The sequence below is a fragment of the Oryctolagus cuniculus genome, chromosome 1 (assembly GCF_964237555.1).
Source record: "Oryctolagus cuniculus chromosome 1, mOryCun1.1, whole genome shotgun sequence".
In the NCBI taxonomy this organism is placed as follows: Eukaryota; Metazoa; Chordata; class Mammalia; order Lagomorpha; family Leporidae; genus Oryctolagus; species Oryctolagus cuniculus.
In genome coordinates, this window is record NC_091432.1 from 38991448 (window position 1) to 39017572 (window position 26125).

Sequence of the window (26125 nt, forward strand, 5' to 3'; positions counted from 1 at the left end):
CTATGGTGATCCACCCACTTGAGAAAATTTAACGGCATCATTGGAGAGGCAGCCTGGACGTGTTTGAGTCTGATCTGTGATACTTACCTATACATGGCGTCCACAGAAGGTGCATAAAGAAACAATGAAGGGAGAGAGAAGATATTTCTGAGGGGTGGATTAATGTTGATCAGGAGGGAAAGGCTAAACTCAAGGTATTTTTCATTCAGGACTTAACTGTAGCACATTATCCAACCGTCTGGTGATCGGCTCTGCAAAATGAAGGCAGCATGAGAGTGAGTGTGAGGCTGTGGCTACACTCTTCTGGTGTTGTCACCTCCTCCTCAATTTCCCCATAATGTGACAGAGAAATTGCCATTTGTTATTTATGTGCAAAGTATATTTCTTGCCTGATGGGTACAGTTGCTGTGGTCTCCCTCTGCTTTGTCCACCCCATGGCTCCTCACAACAGCTGTTGAAAACTACAGTCCCCTCATCTGCCCTCCCCCCAGCTTAGTACATATGTCTAGTCAGTGTGGATATTGTGTTCATTATTCCACTAATTCTGGCTAGAATCCTAGCCAATTGACCGCAATGAAATTTCTGTGATAGAAGAAACCTAAAGCCACACATTTTTCAGAGAAATAACATCAAATGGTTTATTCTTTGTTTCACACTTGCCTCTCTTGTTTGTTTAAATTGTCTCCCAAGTAAAGAAATCTCAGTCTAATTTAGCATGTTTCACAAAGATATTAACCCCTGGGGCTGGCATTGTGGTATAATGAGGAAAGCTGCACCTGCGACACCGGCATCCCATGTGTGCACCAATTTGTGTCTTGGCTGCTCCACTACCATTCCAGCTCCCTGCTAATGTGCCTAGGAAAAGTAGCAGAAGATGGCCAATGTACTTGGGCCAAGAAACCCAGGTGAAGCTCTGGCTCTTGGTTTCAGCTTGACTCAGCCCTGGCTGTTGAGGCCACTGGGGAGTGAACCAGCAGATGGAAAACTCCCTCTCTCCCTCTCTCCTTTTCTCCCTCTCTCCCTCTCTCTCTCTCTCTGTGTGTATGTGTAATTCTGATTTTTAAATAAATAAATAAAGGCATTAACCTTCTGGCTCAGATTCCCTTCTGAAATGTGGCCTACTCATTCATATACACCACTGACTGCCCAGTGTCCTATGTCTAATGAGTGCTGTTCTTGCTTTCCCTTCCTGCCGAGGGACATAGATAGAAAATGTCATGTAGTATATGCTTTAGGAGTAGAAGATGTATCTGGCTTCTCCTAGTCATGGATGTTGCTGGCATCTGGAGAATGAACCAAAAGGTAGACAATTTCTTTCTCTCTCTCTCTGTCTCTCTCTCTTTCACACTCACTCTCACTCTCTTTCTGCCTTCAGGTAGATGAAGTAGAGGATGTAATTCAGAACACTTGCTTCCCCATAGGAGCTCCTGTTCTGAATCCCTGGCACTTGTGAATAATAAATGCACACAAAACAGATTCATAAAGACATTGCACACTGAGCTAGTAGGATCCTGTTTCCTGGAATGGTTCCAAATCCAGTGGGTGAGCGGAAGTCTGTCTAGTGGGTTGCTGGTTTCCTCTCCTCCACCCTTTCTTTGTCTTTTCCTTTTCTGTCTTTGCTCTTTGCTTCTGGAACTGTTGCAGCAAGCAGAACATAGAGGAGCTGCCTTGAGTTAGACTGTGTCTGTATTTGAAGTCCTGTTAGACTTGTTTTAATTCTGTGAGATCATGTGTACAACACTGAGTGCACTGAGATACTACTGTTGACCAACGGATTGGCATTCCCATGTTTTAAGTCCCTCTCCACCCTTCCTTAAGAAAATATACTTCCAGCATACATTGAGAAAGAAAATTGTTGCCCTGGCACTGGATACTTTAAAAATCTAGCCAAGTAATTCCTTCCTGTTAAGAGAGTGAAGGGGAATGAAGGAGTAGAAGTAAAAGAGAGTAAATATGCAGAAAAAGAAAGATAAGCAGAAAGTCTTTGCATTGTTTAAATCACAGTATTACCCTGTTAAATTCAGATTCTTAATATGTTGGGACCTAACTGAGGCATTATAGCAAATACCAAGTGTCTGCTTTGTATTAGGTCTCATGCAGGGGAATACAAAACTAATATGACCAAATCCCTGCCCATAAGGGACATACAGTGTTAAAGGAATGACTAAGAGGAAGTACATAGCAGCTGGAGGTAAAAACTCAGAGGCACCCAGAAAGAAAACTTAGTTTAAAATACCCATGGAATCAAAGGGCGAGTATCATGATGGTTTCACATTTGTGGTAGTCTTCAACTTGGACCCTTTGAATGATGTTTCAGTTGACAGAGGCTGCATAAGGGGTATTTCCAGTGAAGAAAAATAATGTGAGCAGAGTCAGAGGTGGAAAAACATGGTGTTTGGGTGTAGTGACAGGGTAAAATGAAGTAGGCGACAAGGAACCCTGGCTGAAAGTGGGAAAGGAAATGGGGTCCTCCTGAAGATCCAGCTCATTCGGCGGTTGGGGGAGGGGTGGTGGGGGGGAGCCTTTGGGAAATTGCTCCAAGTTGTGCATTTTAAGATTTAGATCTCACGGTATTATAATTAAGTGGTTTGAGGCCAGAGTTTTGTGGAAGTTCATGGCAAGAATTCAGAGGAAAAAGCCAGGCCTAAACTTAGGTGACAACAGGAAGAGTGGATGGATTGAGACCCTGCAGAGCATGCACTGTGGTCACTGCAGAGAGAAGACACAGGCTGCAGAGAGGGAAGCCGGGATGCTATGACGAGAAGAAAATCATACCCACTTTCACCCTTCTGTTCTCAAACAAATGATTTTTTTTTGTAGAATTTACAGCCATTGGAAGAAAAAAAAATACAAATGTAATTATGTAGGGAATAACATGGTTTTCTGTGGTCAGGCTATAGGTTCTCAGGTTAGTGAGATGCTAAGAGACCTTTTGGCTATGATATGGAAGTGCAGACCCAGGCAGGGAATGGGATGCAGCTGGTCTTTGCTGTTGGGAGCCATCGGTGAGGGTTCTGCCTCACATTCAGCCCCCTCTTTTTCCTGGCAGTTGCTTTAAAAGCACAGCTCTAGAGGGCTGTGTGTCTTAGTAGCTTCCCAGTGAGTTGTGAACATAATTCGACCTCACACTCAGGGATCCCGTTTTCACTGCTTTCCACTGCTTGTCTGTGGCTACAGGCAGGATGGCACTGTTGGTCTGTTGGTAATTCTCCAGGACTGCAGTTCTGAGTTCCTAATGCATGGGCTGTCCTTGTTAGCTTGAGTCTGCTGGGTGAGAACTATTGATACTCAGACAAGGATCTTAACCTGCCTCTCCTCCCTTGGAATTATTTCCTACTCTCCTGGGGACTCACCAGAGTCATCTCAGAGCCGGAAGAAGTGGATAAGTATTTTCCAGCCCAGCAAGGACTGGAATATTGGCTGCTGCACTTCCCAGCTGTGTGGTTTAAGCCAAGTCACCTAACCTCTCAGGGATTCAGAGAAGCAGTGCTGTTATCCTGAGATGATTAAAATGGAGGAAGATCTGCGTACCTTCTATCACTTGCACAGTGCCTGCAACTGCCCTGGGCTCGTTACCAAGGCCTTTTCTTCCAGAGTTTATAGGACTTTGCCCCTAACCCTGCTATTTATTCTGCATCTGAACTTTGAGACGTGAAGCATCCCTACGGTCTAACATAAGAAATACTGGCTCATAAAGTAAGGAAAATTGTGAAGAGGCTCTGGACCGTGCAACTGCTCAGTCTGCAGAGCTTTTCCAAACTGCTGTGCTTATTATTCATTAACACAGCAGCCTGCTCAATTTAGGTAGATACATTCCTGAAGGCTCCATGGGATATGTTTACTCTAGTAAGAAACAAAGTAATCAGAGTAGAGTGTCTTCTTGCGCAGATTATCACCATCTACCGCATACTGGTGGTGTTTATTTCTCCAGATAGTTGGCTTGTATTTCAGAATAAGCCTCATGCAGAGAATTCATTTTGTCATTTATATTAACGATAAGTAGAGGAGAAAGAATACTTTTTGAAGTTAGGTTGCATGAGTTTTCCCATGGTTTATAAAGGGCCAGAGATTTGGGGAAAGGAAGCAAATATTTTGGCTAATGTGGTTAAGCACTCTTTTCTGTTGACAAGTTAAGATAATCAGGTGTTCTGCCTTTTGCCACTTCCTTTATTAACTTACAAAAATATTCTTTGCTGGGGGCCTAGAACAACAGGCTGAACTCAAGGAAAAGCCCATAGACACAAGGACATTAAAAACTAATATTAGAAACAAAAGTGTAGGAATCTTGTAACAGCCTCAGTCTGTTTATAGTATTTATTTTTGGCAGACTCTGGGTTTTTAACACTGGTCTTTCAGACAACTAGGAGGAGCAGAGTCACACAGCTATTAGAGGCTGGGATGGGAGTGGGAGATGTGGGTAAAGATGGCTACTGCCTCTTCAAGCCTTTATGGTACAATTTGATCCTTTTTTTTTTATCTTTTAAAATGTGACTTTTTAAACACTGAGCATTACAGCTGATAGCATTATCAGTTGAACTTAATGAGTGAGCCAGGGGTGTAGAAAGCCCCTTGATAGTGCTTGCACCAATTGCATCAAGCCTGCACTAAGGCAGCCTACAGAATGTTCTGGCATTGAAATGGTGAATGTTTTCCAGGAGGTACTTCTGAGAAAGCAGATCCTGGCTAATGAGTTGGATGTTGGTGGGTGGTAATAAAGGAGTGTGTTGCATGCCCTGTCCTTGGCCTATAAGACTAATAAATGTGCAAGAAACATCCAGGAGACGTTTTCAAGGGAAGTAGCATTGCAGTTGAATATTTAAGGGGAAAAATTGAGGAGAAGCCTTTAAAAGATAGAGGGGTGGACTTGGCTAGAGAATTTACCAAAGGGAAAGTTTTTTTTAAAAGGCTACATTCTATTTATTTAATTTCTATCTATTTAAAATGCAGAGATTAATATCCTATCCTCTGGTTTATTTCCCAGATATCTGCCTAAGCTGGGCCAGGCCAAAGCCAGGAGTTAGGAACTCAATGTGGGTTTCCCACATGGTTGGCAGGGATCCAAGAACTTGAGCTATCCCCTGTCTTTTCCCAGAGAGCTTATTAGCAAAAAGTTGGAGTGAGGAGGGGAACCAGAACTCTAACTCAGACACTTTGATATGGGATGTGGGCATCTCAAACATTGGTTTAACAGCTGTGCCAAACACCTGTCCCAAAGAGAAATATTTTTAGATGGGTGCACTAAAGAGACCTTAAAATTGTCTTCTTCAGTCCTTTGTTTTATGTGTGGTAAGTACACTTAAATGAACTTGGAGAAGTAAATGGCCATGAGGCTTTTAAAAATGTAAATTAAGGCACAAAATTTTTTTTAGGGTTTATTTGAGCAAACAGTGATTCATGAATTGGGCAGCTCCAAACCTGCAATAAAGTTGGGGAGCTCAGCAAGGCGACGAAAGAGGGAGGCTTTAAAAGGAGAACACAGAAGTAAAGAAAAGAATGTATTCGATTGGTGATGGTTGTACAATAGCCTTGTAAGTGTTAGGATTGGTGGAGCTTACGTTCTGTTTTTCTTAAATATAGGCATTTCCAAGAAATAGCTCATTAAGATTTGCATATGTTTGTACATCTTACAAAGACAGTTATGAAATCTCATTGACTTTTATCTGCTCTGAGATTCTGCATGCCTCATTTCCATTTTAATTTACACCAACAAGGCTAGGGCTATGAAGTAAGTTACTGTGAAGCCTAACTTAGGAGATCCTTGAATGGCATGTCATATTGAGCTTAGGTGCTAGAATGCCTTGTGAGACACAAAGAACATGGTGAGAGGAGATTTTAGGGAGACTTTTCTTCAGGGACATGAACCATGTGTTTAAGTTGTAGTGTTGCTTGAGAATCCTTTATTGTTATCATTGTTGTTGAGGAAATAATTCAACATATTCTCCCTTTTGATTTCTGAATTGCTTTGATCCCCTATATGTCTCTGCTAAAGCCAGATAAGGATCAGGTATTCACCTTAGGCTGTTTGTATTTTCACTGGAAAAAAACTTCTCTGGAAAAAATAATGTACCCCAAAGTAGAGTTTCAAATCCCAATGACTTCAGGTCTTAGGTGTAGTAAAGGAGCCTCAAGGAACCTGAAGCCAATGGAGAGGATATTGTATGCCTGGCACTTGTTTTTGTTTTCTTTTCTTTTTTTTTTTTTTTTAATGAATTAAACTTTTAGTGAATTAAAGAATTGATGAATGTGGTTCAGCCATGCCGATGCCTACAGAAGAAATAGAAAAGGCAGGGGAAATTTACATTTTAGAGTTTGAATTATAAGTATTAAGTTTTATAAATTTTAAGAAAGTTTAAAATTACAAATTTTAAAGGAGGACTTGGTGACGATGTGGTCCTAAGACATGAGGGAGGACAGCAATTAAAATTAAGGTGATGGAATCTAGCTGCCTGGCAGATGATTCTGACAGCCAGGAAACTGAGACAGTGCTGTATTTGATCACGTGACACATAACCATCATTTTTAAGTACAAGGACACTTCAATGAGTTCACAGAAAATTGAATTAAAAGGTAAGTTCCTATTGTTACAGAATTTAGAATTCCATACATAGAGATGTCTTCAGGAAGTTCATGGATTTGCTATAAGGAGCTCAAGAAACTCAACAACACAACAAACAATTCAGTTAAGAAGTGGACAAAGGACTTGAATAGGCATTTTTCAAAAGAGGAAATTCAGATGGCCAGCAGACACATGAAAAAATGCTCAGGATCACTAGAGCCATCAGGAACACGCAAATCAAAACCACAGTAAGGTTTCACCTCACCCCAGTTAGAATGGCTCTCATACAGAAATCAACAAACAATAAATGCTGGCAAGGATGTGGGAAAGAGGTATCCTAATCCACTGTTGGTGGGAATGTAAACTGGAGCATCCACTGTGGAAGACAGTATGGAGATATCTCAGAAATCTGAAAATAGATCTACCATAAGAACCAGCAGTCCCCCTCCTGGGAATTTACCCAAGGGAAATGAAACCAGCATATGAAAGAATTATCTGTACTCCCTCTTCATTGCAGCTCAATTCGCAATAGCTAAGATATGGAATCAACTCAGATGTCCATCAACTGATGACTGGATAAAGAAATTGTGGAGGGCTTGCACCATGGCATAGTGGGTAAAGCCACCACTTGCAGTGCCCGGCATTCCATATGGGCTCCGGTTTGAGTCCTGGCTGCTCCACTTCCAATCCAGCTCTCTGCTATGGCCTGGGAAAGCAGTAGAACATGGCCCAAGTCCTTGGGCCTTTGCACCTGTGTGGGAGACCAGAAAGAAGCTACTGGCTCCTGGCTTTGGATCCTCGAAGCTCCGGCCATTGCGGCCATCTGGGAAGTGAACCAGTGGATGGAAGACCTCTCTCTGTCTCTGCCTCTGCCTCTCTGTAACTCTGACTTTCAAATAAATAAATACATATTTTTTTTAAAAAAAGAGAAATTGTAGCTTATACACACTATGGAATACTACTCGGCAGTTAAAAAAATGAAATCTTTTGAAACAAAATGGATGCAACTGGAAACCATTTTACTTAGTGAAATTAACCCGTCCCAAAAAGACAAATACTACGTTTTCCCTGATGTGTGGTAACCAATAGAGTATCTGAAATGTAATGTATAGGAGTGAAATTGACATTTTGAGATTCAATGATTGCTTACAGCCCTCATCTTTACTGTTGAGGAACAGTGTTTTTTTTTTTTTTTTCTCATATTATTTGTTGGAACTCTTTGCATACTGAAAGGTTAATCTGTGAATATAAAGGAAACTGAAAATAGATCTGTGTAAAAAATTAAGAGTGAGATAGGAGAAAGAGGAGGAAGAAGGGTGGGAAGAATCACTGTGTTCCTAAATTTGTATATATGAAATGCATGAAGTTTGTATATCTTAAATAAAATTTTAAAAAGATCATGGATTCAGTGGGTTTTAGCTAATCAGTTAAGATGCCTGTGTCTCACGTTGTAGTGCCTGGATTTGATGCCCAGCTTGGGCTCCTGGCTCCAGTTTCTTGCTGAAGCAGCAGATATTGCTCAAGTAATTGGGTTCCTGTCACACATGTGGATTCAGGTCTGGGCTTCTAACACAGGCATCTGCTGTGGGCCTTTGCAGGCATTTGAGGAATGAACCAGAGGTTGGAGCTTTCTCTAACTTTTTCTCTCTCTAAAAAGAAAAAAAGTAAATGGAAAATGCGTATATGAAAAAAGTATTCATGGAGTTCATTTTCTTATGCACTAAAACTTAACCTTTTACTTTAAAAAAAAAAAGATTTATTTATTTATTTATTTATTTATTTATTGGAAAGGCAGAGTTACAGAAAAACAGAGGCAGAGAGAAAGAGGTCTTCCATCCGCTGGTTCACTCCCCAAATGGCCGTAATGGCCAGAGCTGGGCTGATCGAAAGCCAGGAGCCAGGAGCTTCTCCTGGGTCTCCCACATGGGTGCAGAGTCCTAAGGACTTTTTCATCATCTACTGCTTTCCCAGGCCATAGTAGAGAACTGGATTGGAAGCGGAGCAGCGACTCCAACCGGTGCCCATATGGGATGCTGGTATTGCAGGTGACAGCTTTACCCACTAAGCCACAGTGCTAGCCCCACCTTTAACCTTTTAAAAAAAATTATTTATTTATTTGAAAGGCAGAGTTAGAAGGAGAGAGAGAGATCGATCTTCCATACACTGGTTCACCTCTGAAATTACCACTATGGCCTGGGTTGGGCCAGGCCAAAGCCAGGAGCCAGTAACTCCATCTGGGTTTCCCATGTGGGTGGCAGGTGCTCAAGCACTTTGGACATTTTCTGCTGCTTTTCTGAGTGCGTTAGCAGTTAGTTGGATCAGAAGTGGAACAGTTCAGACTCAAATTGATGCTCATAGGGATTGCTGGTGTCTCAGGCAGTGGCTTAACCTGCTGTACCACAATGCCAGCCCCTATCTTTAATTTTTTTTAAAAAAGATTTGTTTATTTGCTTGAAAAACAGAGTGACAGAGGAGAGAGAGAGAGAGATCTTCAAACCACTGGTTTACACTGCAAAAGGCTGCAACAGACAGATTGAAGCCAGGAGCTGGAAACTCCATCTCAGTCTGTCAAGGGGGTGGCATGGGCCCAAGTACTTGGCCCGTCATCTGCTGCTTTCCCAGGTGCATTACCAGGAAGCTGGATCAAAGGTGTAGCAGCCAGGACTTGAAACTACCTCTCTACTGTGGGATGTTGGTGTCACAAATGGCAACTTAACCCACTGTGCCACAACCCTGCCTCCAGAAACATATCTTTTAATTCTATTTTCCAATGAGGTTTTTTTTTTTTTTTTTTTTAATTATTTGAGAGGCAGAGAGACTGGGAAAAAAGACAGAAATAGGGTAGAGGAAAGAGAGGTAAAAGAAGCATAGTCTCATCTTCTGGTTCATTCCCCAAATGCCAACAGTGGTCCCTGCCTGAAGCGAAAGCCAGGAGGAACTGGTAACTCAATCTAGGTGTCTCTTGTGGCTTGCAGGAACATCACTTTGAGCCATCACTGCTGCCTCCCAGGGTCTACATTAGTTAACAGGAAGTTAGAGTTAGGAGACAGAGTTGGGTATCCAACCCAGGCACTCCAACAGTGGAAGCAGGCATAGCAGCTAAACCTCTAGGTAAAAGTCAGATACAACGTGTTCATCCTGAAGACATTCCTTCAGTTTACCTGATAACAAGTATATAAGTCATGGTTCCCATTTCCTGCTTTTTCTCCCTACTACCTTCTATTCAAGTTTTTCTCCCATTTCTGTATGTTCAGGGAAATGGAAGCAGAAGTGGGGCTCAGAATGAATTATATATTCAAATATGTTATGGAAGGACTCAAAGAATTCTCCTTTTCTTACTACATTCTTCTGCTATTTAAATTCGTCATTTCAACATTTCTTTAGGAAAATATTTACTTTAAAAATATATACGGACTTTTGTTTGGAAAGCTATGCTTACAACGAGTCTCACTTTTTGCCTCTCTTTTGCAAGGGATGTGCTGTCCTTGGTTGTGCAGAGATAACAGGCTGACTTGCCTCCTGAAGGCATTCTTCTTGACAGACTGGTTTGCTCTGATCTGTATAAACACCCCTGCCTGCTGACTAGCAGTCTGTATTTATGAGGCCCTTGGAAAACAGTGCAAGCTGCAGAGAGTGACCATGAATAGCAAACTTAATTTGGTTTAATGTGTTTTGGCTTGCTTGACCTCACCAGAATAAGAATGTGCCTGCTTAAGTTATTGTATTGAAAGTTACAAAAAATTTCTAGAGACGCTTATCTCATTGGCAGAATCTTGGAACTGTTTTAGGGAAAGTTTAAGTCCATGTTTAATGTCAGATAGACTAGAGAAATGTTGAACACAGAGCTTTAGTCACAGGTCCCATTTTTGTGAGTTCTGAATTTTCAGTCTGAATTACTTTATTTTTATTTTTAATTTTTATTTTTACCGTTGCTACTTTTTTTTTTTTTCTAGACAATTGGCTGGCAACGACCTTTCTTTTATCCACCCAAAGGCCTTGTCTGGGTTGAAAGAACTCAAAGTTCTGTAAGTAATGCAATTTTAGAGTTTCACAGCTGGCTCTGTATTTTCTTTCTGCATAGTCAACGTGCTTGGAACTAGGTTAAGCACAGTGTTTTTTAGTGCAGGATTAAAAGATTTAAGGAGTGGCCAATGGGTAGTGTGGGAGACTAGAGGCTGATTTAGACAAACTTGGTTCTAGATAACAAAAGTTAAAACTCTCAATAATACGTATTCTGACCTCCAGGGTATTACAGTTGAATGTTGAGTTTTTTGTGTGGCTAAATGCATTGAATTAAAACCATATTTAAGCTCTACTGGTAAGATTTCATTACTACTTATTTTTTGGCTATGAGAACTTTGAACTTTCTGACCCTAAAGGGGAAAAGGTTTATAAGAGCTTCAAATGTTAAAATCATTTAGCACTAAAGGAATTCAGGTACCTCTAGTTTACATAGATACTGAGAGATCAGGAAATGTATTTCTAGAAATGTCAGGAGCCTGCTGGGTGGCAGATTGGGAAACAGGTGAGCAGACTGCTCCCTCTTCTGCCACTGCCTTGCTGGCCAAAGTCATAAGACCTCTCTGGTTGCAGGCCCACAGTGAGCCTTTACCATTCTGTGGTTATTTCAGGCAGTCATTTCATTAATGTGACAGTAATAGCTTTAGGTAAAAATGAACTGAATTTCATTTTTGGTTTGGATTTACACTTCCATTCTCCAGGCCCTAGTAATCGAATGATTAAAGCTCTATTTCTGAGATGGCCTCAGCTGCATTGGGGCCATTCCTTTTGCTGCCTAAAAGCCCAAAGTCTGCTATCCTCTTGGCAAACTGGCTTACCTAGGCTTTGTCCATTTTGCTAGGCACTGCTTTATTACCATTTGAAAAGGTATTAGGGATACCAGTGAGTTTGCTTGTTTGTACCTCCCAGTGAACTTGTTATACTTCCAATTAACATTTACTAACAGTACCTCAGGTGATGAGCGTTAACTAGAGTGCTGTAATTCCTGGGAATGAAGCAATGTGGGTTGCCCAGCAGGTCTGTGTGAGGAGATGGCTTGGGAGAGCAGCATAGGTTTCATTTCTGACTTTACATCAGATGTTTCTTGCTTTTTAAGCACTTCTTTTGTCTTGGAAACTTTCTACCTCTACTTTCTTTCTTTCTCTCTTTCTCTGTCATTGGAAATATTATTTGGAAAGAAACAGTTCTGAATTCTAATGAAAAATGGTAACAATTGCTTGCTATTCACTAACCAAGAATTTCCTTCCAGAACCCTCCAGAACAATCAGTTGAAAACAGTACCCAGTGAAGCCATTCGAGGACTGAGCACTTTGCAGTCTCTGTAAGTAACTCTTTGCTTGTGTGCATTCTTGATTCATTAGGAGACCACTCTGGCTACTAAATGTGTAAAGAACTGGAATTATCAGGAAAGGGGAGATTTAACTTTTCATGTGGGGTAAAGATTGGTGTGGCAAATGGCTGTTAGGAAAATATCCTTTGGTGAGGGAGGAGGTGGTACCATTTACTCCTCTGTGTCTCGGAGGCTGAGAGTAAGCTACCAAGTAATCAGTGCTGAGGGTACATGGCTAATGATCACACCTCTTTGAAACCAGAGTTCTGTGGGTGCTGATTCAGTGTTTTGTGCCCTTGGTTTCAAGAAAACAGTCACAAAATGGTTTATGTTTCATGAATTAATAATGAGAATAAACTGATTTTAGTTCCTCATTGAGTATATGTTGGGGGTAACTTAAGTGCCTGAGCTACTTCCCTCCCAGAGTTTTCATTTTGAGAAAAATGTGGTTTTATGTGGGGAATTCACAGTGTCAACTATTAATTTTTACTATTTATAATCACTAATGTAAAAATATTTTTCATATAACACTTTTTTTTGCCACTGTTATGCAAAGAACTTGTTTATATATATATATATATATATATATATATATAAATTCCAAGTGCTTTCCATGCATTAAAGTACATGGTAGGTAATGAGCAAACTACTGTTTGGAGAATTTTAAATAATTTTCCTAAAATCACACAGCTAGTAGGAGCAGAGTAGGAATTCATAAACCAAGCAGACCTGTTTCAGAATTCTAACTAATGCAAATTTCTGTTGAGACAGTCTCGTAAGTAGTGGGAAATGAATATGAAAATACAAATGTTTTAATAAAAAATATGTTGTAAAATCTAAACTATTTCATAATGACGTTAATGTCATAACTAAGGGGTGCCCAGTATTACATTGCTTTCACACAAATGGTAAGTTATGTAATATAAGGATTTATTATTCACCACAGCTAATTGAGGAGACTCCAAGTAGACTCTTAAAATGATTCAGTTGGAAGAACAACAGAAATGTTATTTTGCTATTTCTATACCCTTTCTCACCTGGGACAGATGGTTGGGGAGAGAGTCATCCAATCTCCTTGGACTCAAATTTGTCAGACACTTTACATAGTCTTGTTTGTTTTGCTTCTTCAGAATTAATTTTGCTTCAAGGTCATCATACTGAGTTATTTCCAAGAATTAATGATTAATTTTGTCTAGTTGAAAAGGTTAAAAAAAAAGACTACATTCTCATTTTCAACTTTAGAACAGAAAAAGTACCAAGAAAACATAAAAATAGATTCTAATTTGTGGTCTGTAAGTACATCAAAGTACATGTGACATTTACTGATAATGTAGATGATTTAAAGTGGTGTTTTTCACAGAAATCATGGGGTTCTCACTCTAAAATACTAATATTTTAGAAAAACCTGTGCTTCTCATTGATTGCTTGGTTTAAATGATCTCTAGAATTGCAATGAGGATTGGGAGTGGAGTCAAAACAGACTATTTTTAAAAAATACACTGGTTTGTTTGCATATGTATCAGAAATGCAAGGCGCTGCTATGCATCAGGCCTGTTTTATTTAAGAAGGAAATGTTCATGGGTTTGTTAGCATAGTGGGTGCAGTGTCTAGTTAGATATAATTGAATTTCTGTCCTGGTGTAAAACATTCTTATCAGCACTTGAGTCAGTTTGAAAATCTGATCTTCAGACCTGAATTACATGAAAGATTTCCTTGTGGTTTTGAACAGTGTTTAAAAGGAGCAAAGTTCATTAGGGGTTGAAATTGCCTAGAGGTGGTTTGTAGCAAGTGTGAACTTGATGATGTCCATAAAATCTGAAAGTGAATTGTTGATATTAATTAAAAAGATAGCATAACAGCTTCCCATAAAGCCATGAGAATGACTTAAAACATTATTTGAGCAGTGTATTAAAATGATATGTCAGAATTAGTTACACTAGAACTTTTCCTTTAAGCTAGATCTCATTCATCTTGGATATTAAAATACCTCAAAGATTAACTTTGCTAGATCTTCCTCAAGAATTTTAAAGAGTTTATGACTATCATATTTATATTATTGGTAAATTGAAAGTAGGGAGAAAAAGAGACCTTTGATTACCCAGGTCTGTTTATTGATAACATAGACTTTCAACAGTAAGTAACTAGATATAGTGTGTGGTTTTTTTAACTAATTTTTTTAAGACAAATAATTCAAAAGCACAAGAACCTCAGTCAGATGTAAAATAGGCTTTTAAGAATGGGAAACATAGGGGCCGGCGCTGTGGCGGCATCCCATATGGGCACCGGTTCGAGACCCAGGTACTCCACTTCCGAACCAGCTCTCTACTTTGGCCTGGGAAAGCAGTAGAAGATGGCCCAAGTCCTTGGGCCTCTGCACCCACATGGGAGACCTGGAAGAAGCTCCTGGCTTCGGATCGGTGCAGCTCCAGCCGTTGTGGCCAACTAGGGAATGAACCATCGGATGGAAGATCTCTCTCTTTCTCTCTCTGTGTCTCCTTTCTCTGTGTAACTCTGACTTGCAAATAAATAAATGAATCTTTAAAAAAAAAAAAACACATTTTCAAGAAAATGATAAGAATTGAATTCAGTTAATATATTAAACTTTTAACAAGAAAATTGGACTAAAAGTAATATTTATTTCTTGCTATATGAGTTTAAATAGAATACCTTGAAGAGGCACACATAATTTCTCCTCTTTGTGAGCTATCTGATGCTATGATAACTGTTGAGTCATTTACAATATTTTCTTGATCTTAGTGTAGGTCTCTGGTGTAAAGCTACAGTTCTAAGATAATTTCTTTGTGAAGCACTGATCTTCAGGAGAGTGCAAACCTTTATGGGTGTGTCATCAGTACCCACATTCAAATTGAGGTGAAAGGATTAACCATTTGAGTCACCAAAAATCTTTGTCATTTTATTACTTAAGTGTTCCATTTTTCCATACGTATTCCTTTTTAACCTCTTACATGTGCCTTTACAGTTTTGGGAAATGTTTAGTATAGTGGAATTTGTGTCTGTGCTTTTATTGCTTTATTATTATTTTTAGAAAAGATAGTTTCATTACTACCTTAGCTCAAAACTGACATAGTTATCTCATTATAAGTTAAGACTTCTTTGATGGTATATGGCAGAGAATTCTCAGGAGCATAAATGGTGAATATAGTAGTGGATTTATTTTCAAACAGTATGGGCAACTTTTTTATTGCATTTTACCATATCTTCATGGTAAAATTTCATAGCTGTTCATTTCAGTGAGACTGGATATGTGTATTTGGGGGTGCATCACTTTTTTTGTTGAATAGGAAGACATAGTAACATCAGTGGGGGGAGGGTCCTGCAAATTGTTCATATATATGAATTAGGAAAAATCTATGCATGGATTTTAAAAGTTTTATTGTACCAAAATAAGCTTATCTTTTAATTTCATTTTCCATGAACTTTTTGAAGTTCTTTGGTATGGTAAAAATAAGCAATTTAAACTTTTATACTACTGTAACACTGAGAAATGGGAGAACTAATTCAGTTTGTAGTTAAAACTCAATCTAAACCCCTTCTCTGGCTTCCTGGGACCTGCACAATCTGGACCCTGTTTACAGCCTCACCTGTGTCTTCCTGGACCCTCCACTCACTTCCTCAAGTGTTCTAATCACTCTGACCTTCTGGGTCATGCTGGATCTCACCAAGCTGGTTTGCGATACTGGGTCTCTTGCCCTTGCTCTTTGCTTAAAACACTCCTTGCCTAGCTACTGTATGTACTGCCTCTTGATCATTCTTTAGGTCTCAGTTTAAATATCTCTTTCTTAGTGTAATTTTTCCTGGCCAGGTACATTTTAAATTGTTACCTTCCCCATCAGTCCCCATCAATGTTTAATTTCATAATCATGTTTGTTTACTGCATAGCACTTTTTAAACATTCTGTAGTCACTTGGTAATTTGTTTATTATACTGCATGCCTTTCCTTCATTGGAATGTCAGGCTCATGAGGTCAGGTCTCATGCCTGTGGAGTTCACCATTTAATCCTTTGTGCCTTGCAGGATGCTCAGTTTAAAAAGATTGACTGAATTGCAGATAATTAAATTAGTTCAAGTATGAGTTTGTTGCATTACATGGTTAATTTGTATGATCCTGTGAGGGGTCTTTACAAATTTCAAAGAATTCTGTGTTATAAGTTATTCATGGTTTCCAATTTTTTTGTACCTCAGTAAAGTTATGTTTTTAAATTCCATCTTCCATGAACTTTTTGGAAGTCCACTCATGTGTTTAGCATTTCCATCTTCTTAATAAGAGGAGTTCCAATCTGTGCTATGTGTATGTCTGTGTGCATTCTGTCCCCTCATTAAAGCAAATTTCCTAAACAGCACTGTAGCCAGTACTTTTGCCTGTCTGTCATAGAGGATGCCTGTCTCTTTCCAGGGGTAAGTTCTAGAAAGTCCAACTAATAAACAGGTCTAAAAATACTTGTTTTTAAAGCAGTCTTATGGCAGCTTTCCCTTTCTTAAGTGTTCTTTCAGTTATCTTGCCTCTGTCACAAAGAAAGCCCCCATCAGTTTTCACCAATGGTCTTTAACCTCTGCTAATCTACCTCTGGGAAGGAGAATACCTCTGGGGCTCAGGGCAATTAGATGGGAGCAGGAGCCTGGAGCTTGCCTGGAGCAGAAAGGGATAACTGTGACAGGAGCTGAAGTTAGAGTAGCATAAGGAGTCAGGAGGCACAAGAACCTCTCCAACACTTAGAATTTCCTGAGCTTAAGAGTTGCCAAACTTTATTTCTTTAAAAACATGCTGTCATTTTGAGTTCTTATCAGGTTTTTTTTTTTTTTACATTTCCTAATTTTCACAGAGGCTATGAAGCTTCAATATAAGTGATGAGCATATATCAACAAGGGATTTATGAGGAAAATTGTGATTTGCCTTGCACATACCATTCCTCAGCATATTAATTCCAGGTGGTCTTTGTGTTGAAAATGATTATTCCAATAATTATACCTGGTTATGCCAACAATAACACTTGGGACTTTGTTTCCAGATTTTCAGATGAGAACCTAAATTTTAAGTATGAGTAACGTTATTAATAAGATTCCCTTAATTCCAAAATTTTTGAAAAAATACTGAAGCTTGAAACTCATAATGACATTGATTTAAGGAGCTATTTAATTTTTCCTACGGACAACTTGACCTTATTCACTGTAATCTTGGCATATTAACTTTTCAAAAGTATTTAGTGCTAAGAGAAGGTTGCTTTACAGTGGCAATATGGGTCATTGAGAATCCATTGAAATGGCTTGTTGCTGTAGGAAATTTGTAAATATTTTCTAAATTTTCTTTTTAAATACCAGAGTAGCAATTGTTTATTACCAAATATTACATGCAATGTAACATTGTGAATAATGTAGAGTAATTGCTCAACTTGGTTTCTTCTTGTTTTTCTGTATTTTTGATAGGTTTCCACCAAAGGAAAAAAGTCCAACTTGAGCTCTGTAGAGTTTACTTTTTTCCTTCTAATATTTCTTTCTACTATAAAGTCATTTCTTCACCAAACATAGTGGAAGGATTTAGATGCGGATATATCCCTTTGTTATAAGAAAGCCCAGACTTTCATATACTGGTCTTGTAAAAGTTCTTAGATTTTGTGAGAACTTCTAGTAAATCAAAGAAATATAGTTTTTATAAATGCTTTTGTACTTTTTGAAAGCCCTGAGAATTTTGTGACGTGGACTGACTCGTTCTCCCAGAATCTGTTACTGAATGTGCTTGTTTCTGCTGCTGCCAGGCGTTTGGATGCCAACCATATCACCTCAGTCCCCGAGGACAGTTTTGAAGGCCTTGTTCAGCTCCGGCATCTGTGGCTGGATGACAACAGCTTGACGGAGGTGCCTGTGCATCCACTCAGCCACCTACCGACTCTGCAGGCCCTGACCTTGGCTCTCAACAAAATCTCAAGCATCCCTGACTTTGCATTTACCAACCTTTCAAGCCTGGTCGTTCTGTAAGTATCCATCCCTTTCTGAGCATTGATTTAGAGGAAATGCTGCTTTCCTGTGACCAATTATTTTTTGAAAGTAATTCACTGCTCATGCATATGGGGGGTGCTACCTTTGGATGAGATTATTGCAAATGAGGAACATTTTTAAAAATTAATAATTGGGGCCGACACTGCAGCTTAACAGGCTAAGCCTCTGCCTGCGGCATTGGCATCCCATGTGGGTGCCAGTTCATGTCCCAGCTGCTCCTCTTCCAATCTAGCTCTCTGCTGATGGCCTGGGAAAGCAGTGTAAGATGGCCCAAGTGCTTGGGCCTCTGCACCTGTGCAGGAGACCTGGAAGAAGCTCCTGGCTCCTGGCTTCAGATCAGTCCAGCTCTGGCCATTGTGGCCATTTGGGGAGTGAATCAGCAGATGGAAGATCTCTCTTTCTCGTTCTAATTCTGCCTCTCAAATAAATAAATAAAATCTTTAAAGAATTAGTAACTGTTAATTTCCTTAAAATAAATGGGCATTTCTAATCATTGCAAGAAATTGGGTCCTTTAGCAAACATCCATACAACTTTTCTTGTGTCTTAGCAAGGTATTCAATTTGAGAGGCAAAATTGTCATAGAAATAAGTTCTAGGATTAGCCCTTCAGACTTCCTGATCTGGCTGAAAAGCCCATGAGAGCATTTCAGACATGGAAAGCCAAAACACAATGGCAAAAAATGTTCTACATGAAGAATCTCTGTGAATGCGACCCCAACAGAAAGAAGAGGCCATCAAAGAAGGATGTACTTTTCTCTGAAGGGAGGAGAGAACTTCCACTTTGCTTATGGCCTTGTCCAAATACTGACAGAGACTGTGGACTCCAAAGGCTTCCATAGCCTAGGTAGCTCATGTCAAGAGCCTTGGGTGATCACTGATGTCAGACATAAGAGTGTTAATTGTTAAATTAACAACAGGAGTCACTGTGCACTAATTCCCCATGCAGGACCTCTGTCCTCAAAGAGTTGTATGATGAGAGTTAACTGTAAAACTAGTTCACAGTTTTTATGTGTGCAAATTGTTGAAATCTTTACTTCGTGTAGAGTTGGTCTTCTGTGTACAGAGATAATTGAAAATGAATCTCAATGGAGAATGGGACTGGCAAGGGGAGAGGGAGGAGGAGGAGAAGGGATGGGAGTGTGGGTGGGAGGGCAGGTATGGTTGTGCTTTTGAAATTTGTATTCCTTAAAAAATAAAAGAAAAAGAATAAAAGAGAAATAACTTCCAGGGATAAATAATCCAGGGATACTTTATTTTCCAACTTTTCTATTCAAAGAGTATGTCCTCTGTGTTTCTGATCTTTCAAAGCTTGGGCATTATGAAGTAACAACCAGTCTCACTAATGTAAACTGATGTGCTTCTTCATGTCATTACTCCCATGTCCTTATAGGACAGGTTATTGAAGTTCTGCTTCAGATGGTTAAAAGCCAGTCAACCTTTTCTTTTGGTTGAGTACCTATTAAATAATCTTGGAGGGGCTGAATGGGGTGTAGCAGATTAAGCTGCTGCCTGCAATGCTGTCATCCTATATAGGAGCTGGTTTGAATCCCGGCTGTTCCACTTTCCATCCAGCTGCCTGCTAATGTACCTGGGAAAGCAAGTCCTTGGGCCCTCAATTAGGAGACTCAATGGAGTTTCAGGCTCTTCTAGCTTTGGCCTGTTCCAGTCCTGGCTATTGTGGCCATTTGAGGGGTGAACCAGTGGATGGAAGATTCTCTCTCTCTCTCTTTCTCTCTCTCTGTCACTTTCCCTTTTTCTGTAACTCTGCCTTTTGAAGGAATAAATACATCTCTAAAAAAAGTAATACTCAGTGTGTAGACCTTTCTTCTTTTAGATTTTTCTTCCCTTTCTGTTGGTGTTCTGTCTTCATACACACACACACACACACACACACACACACACATCAAAACCTCACTCCCCAGGGCTATGTGTTTTCCACAATCAAAGGTTGAAAAGTTTGGCTACCCCAATTTAGATGCATGAAAAATTATAATAGTTGCCCTTGGAAGATGTGAAAGTAATTTTGATCATTTTTCTCATAGGCATCTTCATAACAATAAAATTAAAAGCCTGAGTCCACACTGTTTTGATGGACTGGATAACCTGGAGACCTTGTAAGTATATTTATATTTTGAGCTATCCCATTGTGATATTTACAATGCAATTTTGTACTTCACTGCAGGAAAGGGAAAATAATATTGGTCTTAGTAAATCTCATTATTAATTTGTTTTAATACATAACTAAATTCTTGCCATCAAATAACGCACTTATAAATCTCAGTTTAGGTTAAAAGCACATTATAAATGTGGATTTTATACATTTTCCAAAAAATGCTGATTTTGCTAAATGTGTGAAAGTTTTGGAACTTCAAAACATCTAAAATAAATTCTGGAGAGTTGTTTTGTTTTTGCCGCGATCTCCGTTGCCTTGCTAATTGTTTATACTGGTTTGAAGACTGTATCTGGTTTCCCATGCTAATGAATAAAAAATTAAGGTTTTATATTTTGTTTATGATACTTTTGTTATTGTTTCCACTAGCTGAAGTGTTCAGGACTTTCTGACTGGTTCAGCTATGTGTAGCACTATAGGCATATAAGGAAACCATATTTTGCAGCTGTGTGTAATTGAGAGTAGAATCTTGGCCGGCACCGTGGCTCAACAGGCTAATCCTCCACCTGCGGTGCTGGCACACCGGGTTCTAGTTCTGGTTGGGGTGCCAGATTCTGTCCTGGTTGCCCCTCTTCCAGGCCAGCTCTCTGCTATGGCCCGGGAGTGCAGTGAAGGATGGCCCAAGAACTTGGGCCCTGTACCCCATGGGAGACCAGGAGAAGCACCTGGCTCCTGGCTTTGGATTGGCGCAGTGCGCCGGCCGCAACATGCCATTGGAGGGTGAACCAACAGCAAAGGAAGACCTTTCTCTCTGTCTCTCTCCCTCACTGTCCACTCTCTGCCTGTCAAAAAAAAAAAAAAAAGATATATAATATTTATTATTGTGATGTAGTAAATGATTCAGCAAATGTTAGGATTAGATGAGTGAGTAAACTGATTGGAATGCTTAAGGCTTTTGTAGTAATTTGCTTAATAGAATTATCTAGCTGTCACTTAATGGAAAGATTTGAAATCCTTTAGGATTCTAGTAATCCACTTTCCTGTCTGAACAGTTAAACAATCCACTTTCAGTTGCAAGCATCAGAGGGTATTTAAAGTTGAAGATCTGGAAGAAATAGTTCCAAACTTAGGTTTTCTTTGCTAAGTGTATATCTTCTAGTGTAACAGATTGAATGAGTCTCCTGAGCATAGGCCATGTATACTATTCTTTTTTTTTTTTTTTTAATTTATTTATTTGACAGGTAGAGTTGTAGACAGTGAGAGAGAGAGACAGAGACAAAGGTCTTCCTTGCGTTGGTTCACTCCCCAAATGGCCACCACGGCCAGCACTGTTGCAATCCAAAGCCAGGAGCCAGGTGCTTCTTCCTGGTCTTCCTTGCAAGTGCAGGGGCCCAAGCACCGGGCCATCCTCCACTGCCCTCCCAGGCCACAGCAGAGAGCTGGACTGGAAGGGGAGCAACTGGGACTAAAACCCGGCACCCATAAGGGATGCTGGTGCCGCAGGCAGAGGATTAATCAAGTGAACCATGGTGCCGGCCCCCATGTATACTATTCTAATTATATTAAAATTAAGCCTCTTCTTTCCAATTAACTTAATTTTTGGTTGCTGTTTATTCTTTATAATATATGTAGAAAAGGGAAATAAAATCATTCTCAAAGAAGCTAGCCTTTTAATTTTACTTTTATTCTGAAATCAACTATGTTAATTATGTCAACCTGCTCTTTATGTTAAGAGAAATGATAATTTAGACAATCTCAGGACCAAGACTTTTGATACAGATCTCTGTGCCTTATTTGTCTTGTAATTAATACAACATTTTCAATCATTAACGGCCTGAATGAAGAGAATACTTACATAAATCCAACTTGATCCTTCTCCTGGTCATTGTTATCACAAGTTGTTATGTTGATGGTGGGGCCAAGATCAGCTGCTCTCATACCAGAATTTCAAAAACCCAGTCTGAATGCCAAATGGAAATTATTTATACGTGGATATTGAATAAATTCTACTGTAAGGTGAATTTGCTGAGAAATGTTATTCAGATGATTAGCTGATTTAATGTGTCAGTACTAGTTTTTCTGAGAATTCATTTAATTCTTAAATTTACTTACCTAAAAACATCACAGAAGACTGATTTATTTTTATTCAGTATTCTAAGAAAAGCCATAAATTCAATTAAACTCTTCTAGGCATTTGACGACAATATGGTTGGTAAAGAAATACTAGCATTCAGAGGGTGTGATCTTTTCAAATATTTATAAAATTCTTTACGAATTGTGAACACACTTCAATATTCATATTTTTTCTAGGGACTTGAATTATAATAACTTGGGAGAATTTCCTCAAGCTATTAAAGCCCTTCCTAGCCTAAAAGAACTGTGAGTATTGCTTTGTTCCCATTATGCATTAATATTCCTACAAGTTACCACTTACTGTTTCATCAAGAGATTTTAGAACATCTTTGTTCAATTATATATATATCCATAATATGTACATACAAGCACAAGTATGATCACATAGACTGGGTTGTGAGGTGAAATAGACAGTTGTTTTTAAAGATTTATTTATTTATTTGAAAGAAATGACAGAAAAAGAGAGAGAGAGAAAGCTTCCATCCTCTAGTTCACTCCTCAAATGGCTGTAATGGCCAGAGCTTAGAAGCCAGGAGCCTGCAATTTCATACGGTCTCCCACATCGGTGGCAGGGACCCAAATGCTTGGGCCATCATCCACTGCCGTCCACTGTGCTTCAGCAGGCAGATGAGACTAGAACCAATGCCCAAATACAGGATGCTGATACTGCAAGCAGGGGCTTGACCCACTGTACTACAGTGCCTATCCAAATATAGACAATTTTGAGCAGAGATTCCTATAGAGGGTTAGATGCTGGTGAAACAAAAAAGGCATGATGTGTACAGTGTCTGCCTTTAGGGAGCTTGTAAGTCTTGAGTTTCACCAAGAAGGCAGACTGTGGAAGTAGACTGTAGGTGAGATAAGTGCTGAACAAATGGTATGAATAAATCACTCCAGAAAATATCTCATTGAGACTTGGAGTCACTGGAAATCACTAAAGGGGAGGAATTTGGCAAGATTTGAAAGAAGGAAAATATTTAACTTGTGAAAGGGCTGAGCAAGCATTTTGGATGCTGGGTTTGTCATGAACAGAGATAGGAATATATATGGCATAGCAGGGATTGTGTCTTGTGAGTGGCCAGCTAGTATTCTAAGATGTATTGCCTAAAGATGAAATTCAGGCTGCAGTGAGAGAGATTATTAGGCTAGACTGCCTTATGATTCTTATGGTCAAAAGTTCTTTGATGATAAAGCAACAGATAAATGCATATATGAGACCTGAAAGATATTAAGCTGAGCAGTAGGTTTAAAAAGAATTAGGTATGGTCTTGAAAGAGATTAGATGGAATTAGACATCCAGGTTCCTTACATTTTTGAAAATTTTCATGTAGTCATTATCAGTTATATTTTGTATAGTACTGAGCAGCAGTAAATATTTGGTTTTTAACTTATTTCGGAAGGGAATATGAATTAAAAAAATTTTTTTTCTCCTATCTCTCTAGTGGATTTCATAGTAATTCTATTTCTGTTATCCCTGATGGAGCATTTGGTGGTAATCCACTCTTAAGAACTATGTAAGTATTTTTGAAAGTTTCTTTTAATATATAGTCATGTAAAGCTATGCTTTGGATAAAGTGTGAAGATTCAGGCTTTTAGATATATGGACATTGGGAAAGTAGATTTACTCTTAGAGTTCATGTGAGCATCTGAAAACTTTGCCTTTTCTGGGTACTTTTGCAGACATTTGTATGATAATCCTCTGTCTTTTGTGGGGAACACAGCATTTCACAATTTATCGGATCTGCATTCCTTGTAAGTATTATGCAAACTTGTAAAAACTCAATATTTATACAGTTAGTTTAATGGAAAAAAGGGACTTACTATTATTCCTTAAGGAAACATAATAATCTTTTGTCTCTTCACACCCCCAGCCAGAAGTCCAAAGGAAAGATTCTAAAAATTTGTAATGATTCTCATGTATGTTAAAATTTAGCCAAATTATCCCACTTTCAAATACATTCAGAAGAAACTAATTTTAGTTATAGTAGTACTGTAATTTAAAACTGTTTCAAAGAAAAGATGAAAATATTATCTGTCAACTCTTTTCCAATCTGAAATAACTTTTTCCTTCTCAATTACTTAAAGAGTCATTCGTGGTGCAAGCATGGTACAGTCGTTCCCCAATCTGACTGGAACTGTTCATCTGGAGAGTCTGTAAGTGAGGCCTTTTGAAGGGGTTAGGGTGGTCTGCTGGCAGGTGTCAGTGCTTGTGTTCCATTGATGAGGAGTTATGTTGATTCCTCCAGTCTCCTTTGTGAACATCATGCCTGGAGGAGGATGCACTGGGTTTGGGTCCATCAGCTCAAACAGAGTACAGGCTAGTAAGTAGAGAGAAGATCTGAAAAGGTCACCAAAAATAAAAGATAGTAACTAAGAGACAGATTAGAAGTATCGCTTTAGGAATTCGGAAGCAGAAGCCTCCATGAAGGAGACGGTGTATTTGAAAATTGAATACTAACACGTTTCTCAGAGCAAAAGTTTTTATTTACAAAGGCATGATTTAATAAAACTGAAACACTGAAAATATATTCAGGGAGAGTGTGCAAATGATCAAATATGTTAACAATGGGATGGAGGAATGATACAGAGATATTTAGACACTTGTTTAGGAACAGATTCTAAAATGAAAAGACGTGAACCTTGGATATTTGATTATGGCAGAGTTTAACAGTCAGTAGTCTGCAAATGGCTTACAGGGGCATCTAATATCCTGACCTCAGTCCTCCAGACAGCCAGATGGGGTTGAAATGACAAGGGCTTCTAACCACAGGAGCCTTATCACAGTGTGCCATATAAATACTGTACTTTTCACATGTGCTAAGGTAAAAAAAAAAAAGCAGTTGAGAAACACTGAGATAAGAAATTTAAACTTGACTTATAAGGCAGTTTGCAGAGGTTGAAAATGTATGAGCAGGCAGTGAGGGGAGGGTAAGGAGAAGACAGACCCATGAGGAGGCCATGGGAATAGTCTGCTTCACCAAATGCACAGAGCTTACCTTGAGAGCTCCAGGTCTTCAGTCTGCCACTGGAGTTGCTCCAGAACAAATAGCATGGTCTGTCTGAGATGCCTCCAACCCTGTCTTCATCACTTCACAACTGATAGGCATAGCAGGAATAAAAATGGAAAGGATCAGATGCTACAAGTACTAGAGAGGAAGAAATTAAAGAAGTGGTGATTGACTGCAGATGGGAGCATAGAAAGAAGAGACTAAGAAAGTATTTCAGAAGGCTAAATAGGTTGACTCAAAGAGAAGAAAAACAAGGTCTGGAGGTAGAATACCAAGCTGGTTTCAGATGTTTTAAGTGTGAGAAGTGACAGGTGATTGTGGTCAGGCTTGATTTGGATCCATGTTTTTTTCTTAGTCTATATGGCAAATCCAGCCCATAATCTGGAAAATGTTAACATCTTGTGTTGCATAACTTTTTGTTTGCATTTATTGTGAAGATAATATCAGTATTTATGGTTGATTCTTCTTACCACATGCCTAACTTTAGTCAGTGAGATGTATACAGTGTAGTCCATAAGCAAATATGTGAGCATTTACTTATTTTTTAAAGATTTTAAAATGTATTTGAAAGGCAGAGTGACAGATGGAGAGAGAGAGAGAGAGAGAGAGGGAGAGAGAGAGAGAGAGAGAGAGAGAAAGATGCATCTTTATTCACTGGTTCCTTCACTGCAAATGGCTGCCATGGCCAGAGCTGATCCAAGCCAGTCAGGATACTGGAGCTCCATCCAGGTCTACCACATGGGTGGCAAGGGCCCAAGTCCTTGGGCCATCACCTGCTGCCCTCCCGTGTTCATTAATAGGGAGCTGGATCAGAAGCAAAGCAGCCAACAGTATCGGATGCTGTTGTCACAACTGACAGCTTAACTCACTGTACCACAATGCCAGCCTGAAACATTTATTTTTCTAGATGAGAATAACATTTGGTTTACTATTTTGATTTATTTCTTAAATGAACT

At 39.3% G+C, this 26125-nt stretch overlaps 1 protein-coding gene across 7 annotated transcripts in view; it reads left to right on the forward strand.

Annotated features, from left to right (window-relative positions):
• Positions 1–26125, forward strand: part of LGR4 (leucine rich repeat containing G protein-coupled receptor 4) — a 121425-nt gene that overhangs the window by 83074 nt on the left and 12226 nt on the right. For 5 of the 7 annotated variants that reach the window (XM_002709023.5, XM_070072127.1, XM_051825178.2 and 2 more), the window contains exons 3-10: positions 10510–10581; positions 11826–11897; positions 17678–17893; positions 19961–20032; positions 22339–22407; positions 23604–23675; positions 23842–23913; positions 24247–24315. In XM_002709023.5, coding sequence (XP_002709069.2) covers positions 10510–10581; positions 11826–11897; positions 17678–17893; positions 19961–20032; positions 22339–22407; positions 23604–23675; positions 23842–23913; positions 24247–24315 — 714 coding nt within the window. The remainder of the gene's footprint in view (positions 1–10509; positions 10582–11825; positions 11898–17677; positions 17894–19960; positions 20033–22338; positions 22408–23603; positions 23676–23841; positions 23914–24246; positions 24316–26125) is intronic. The other 2 variants (XM_017345627.3, XM_070072134.1) reach the window with 1 other exon arrangement.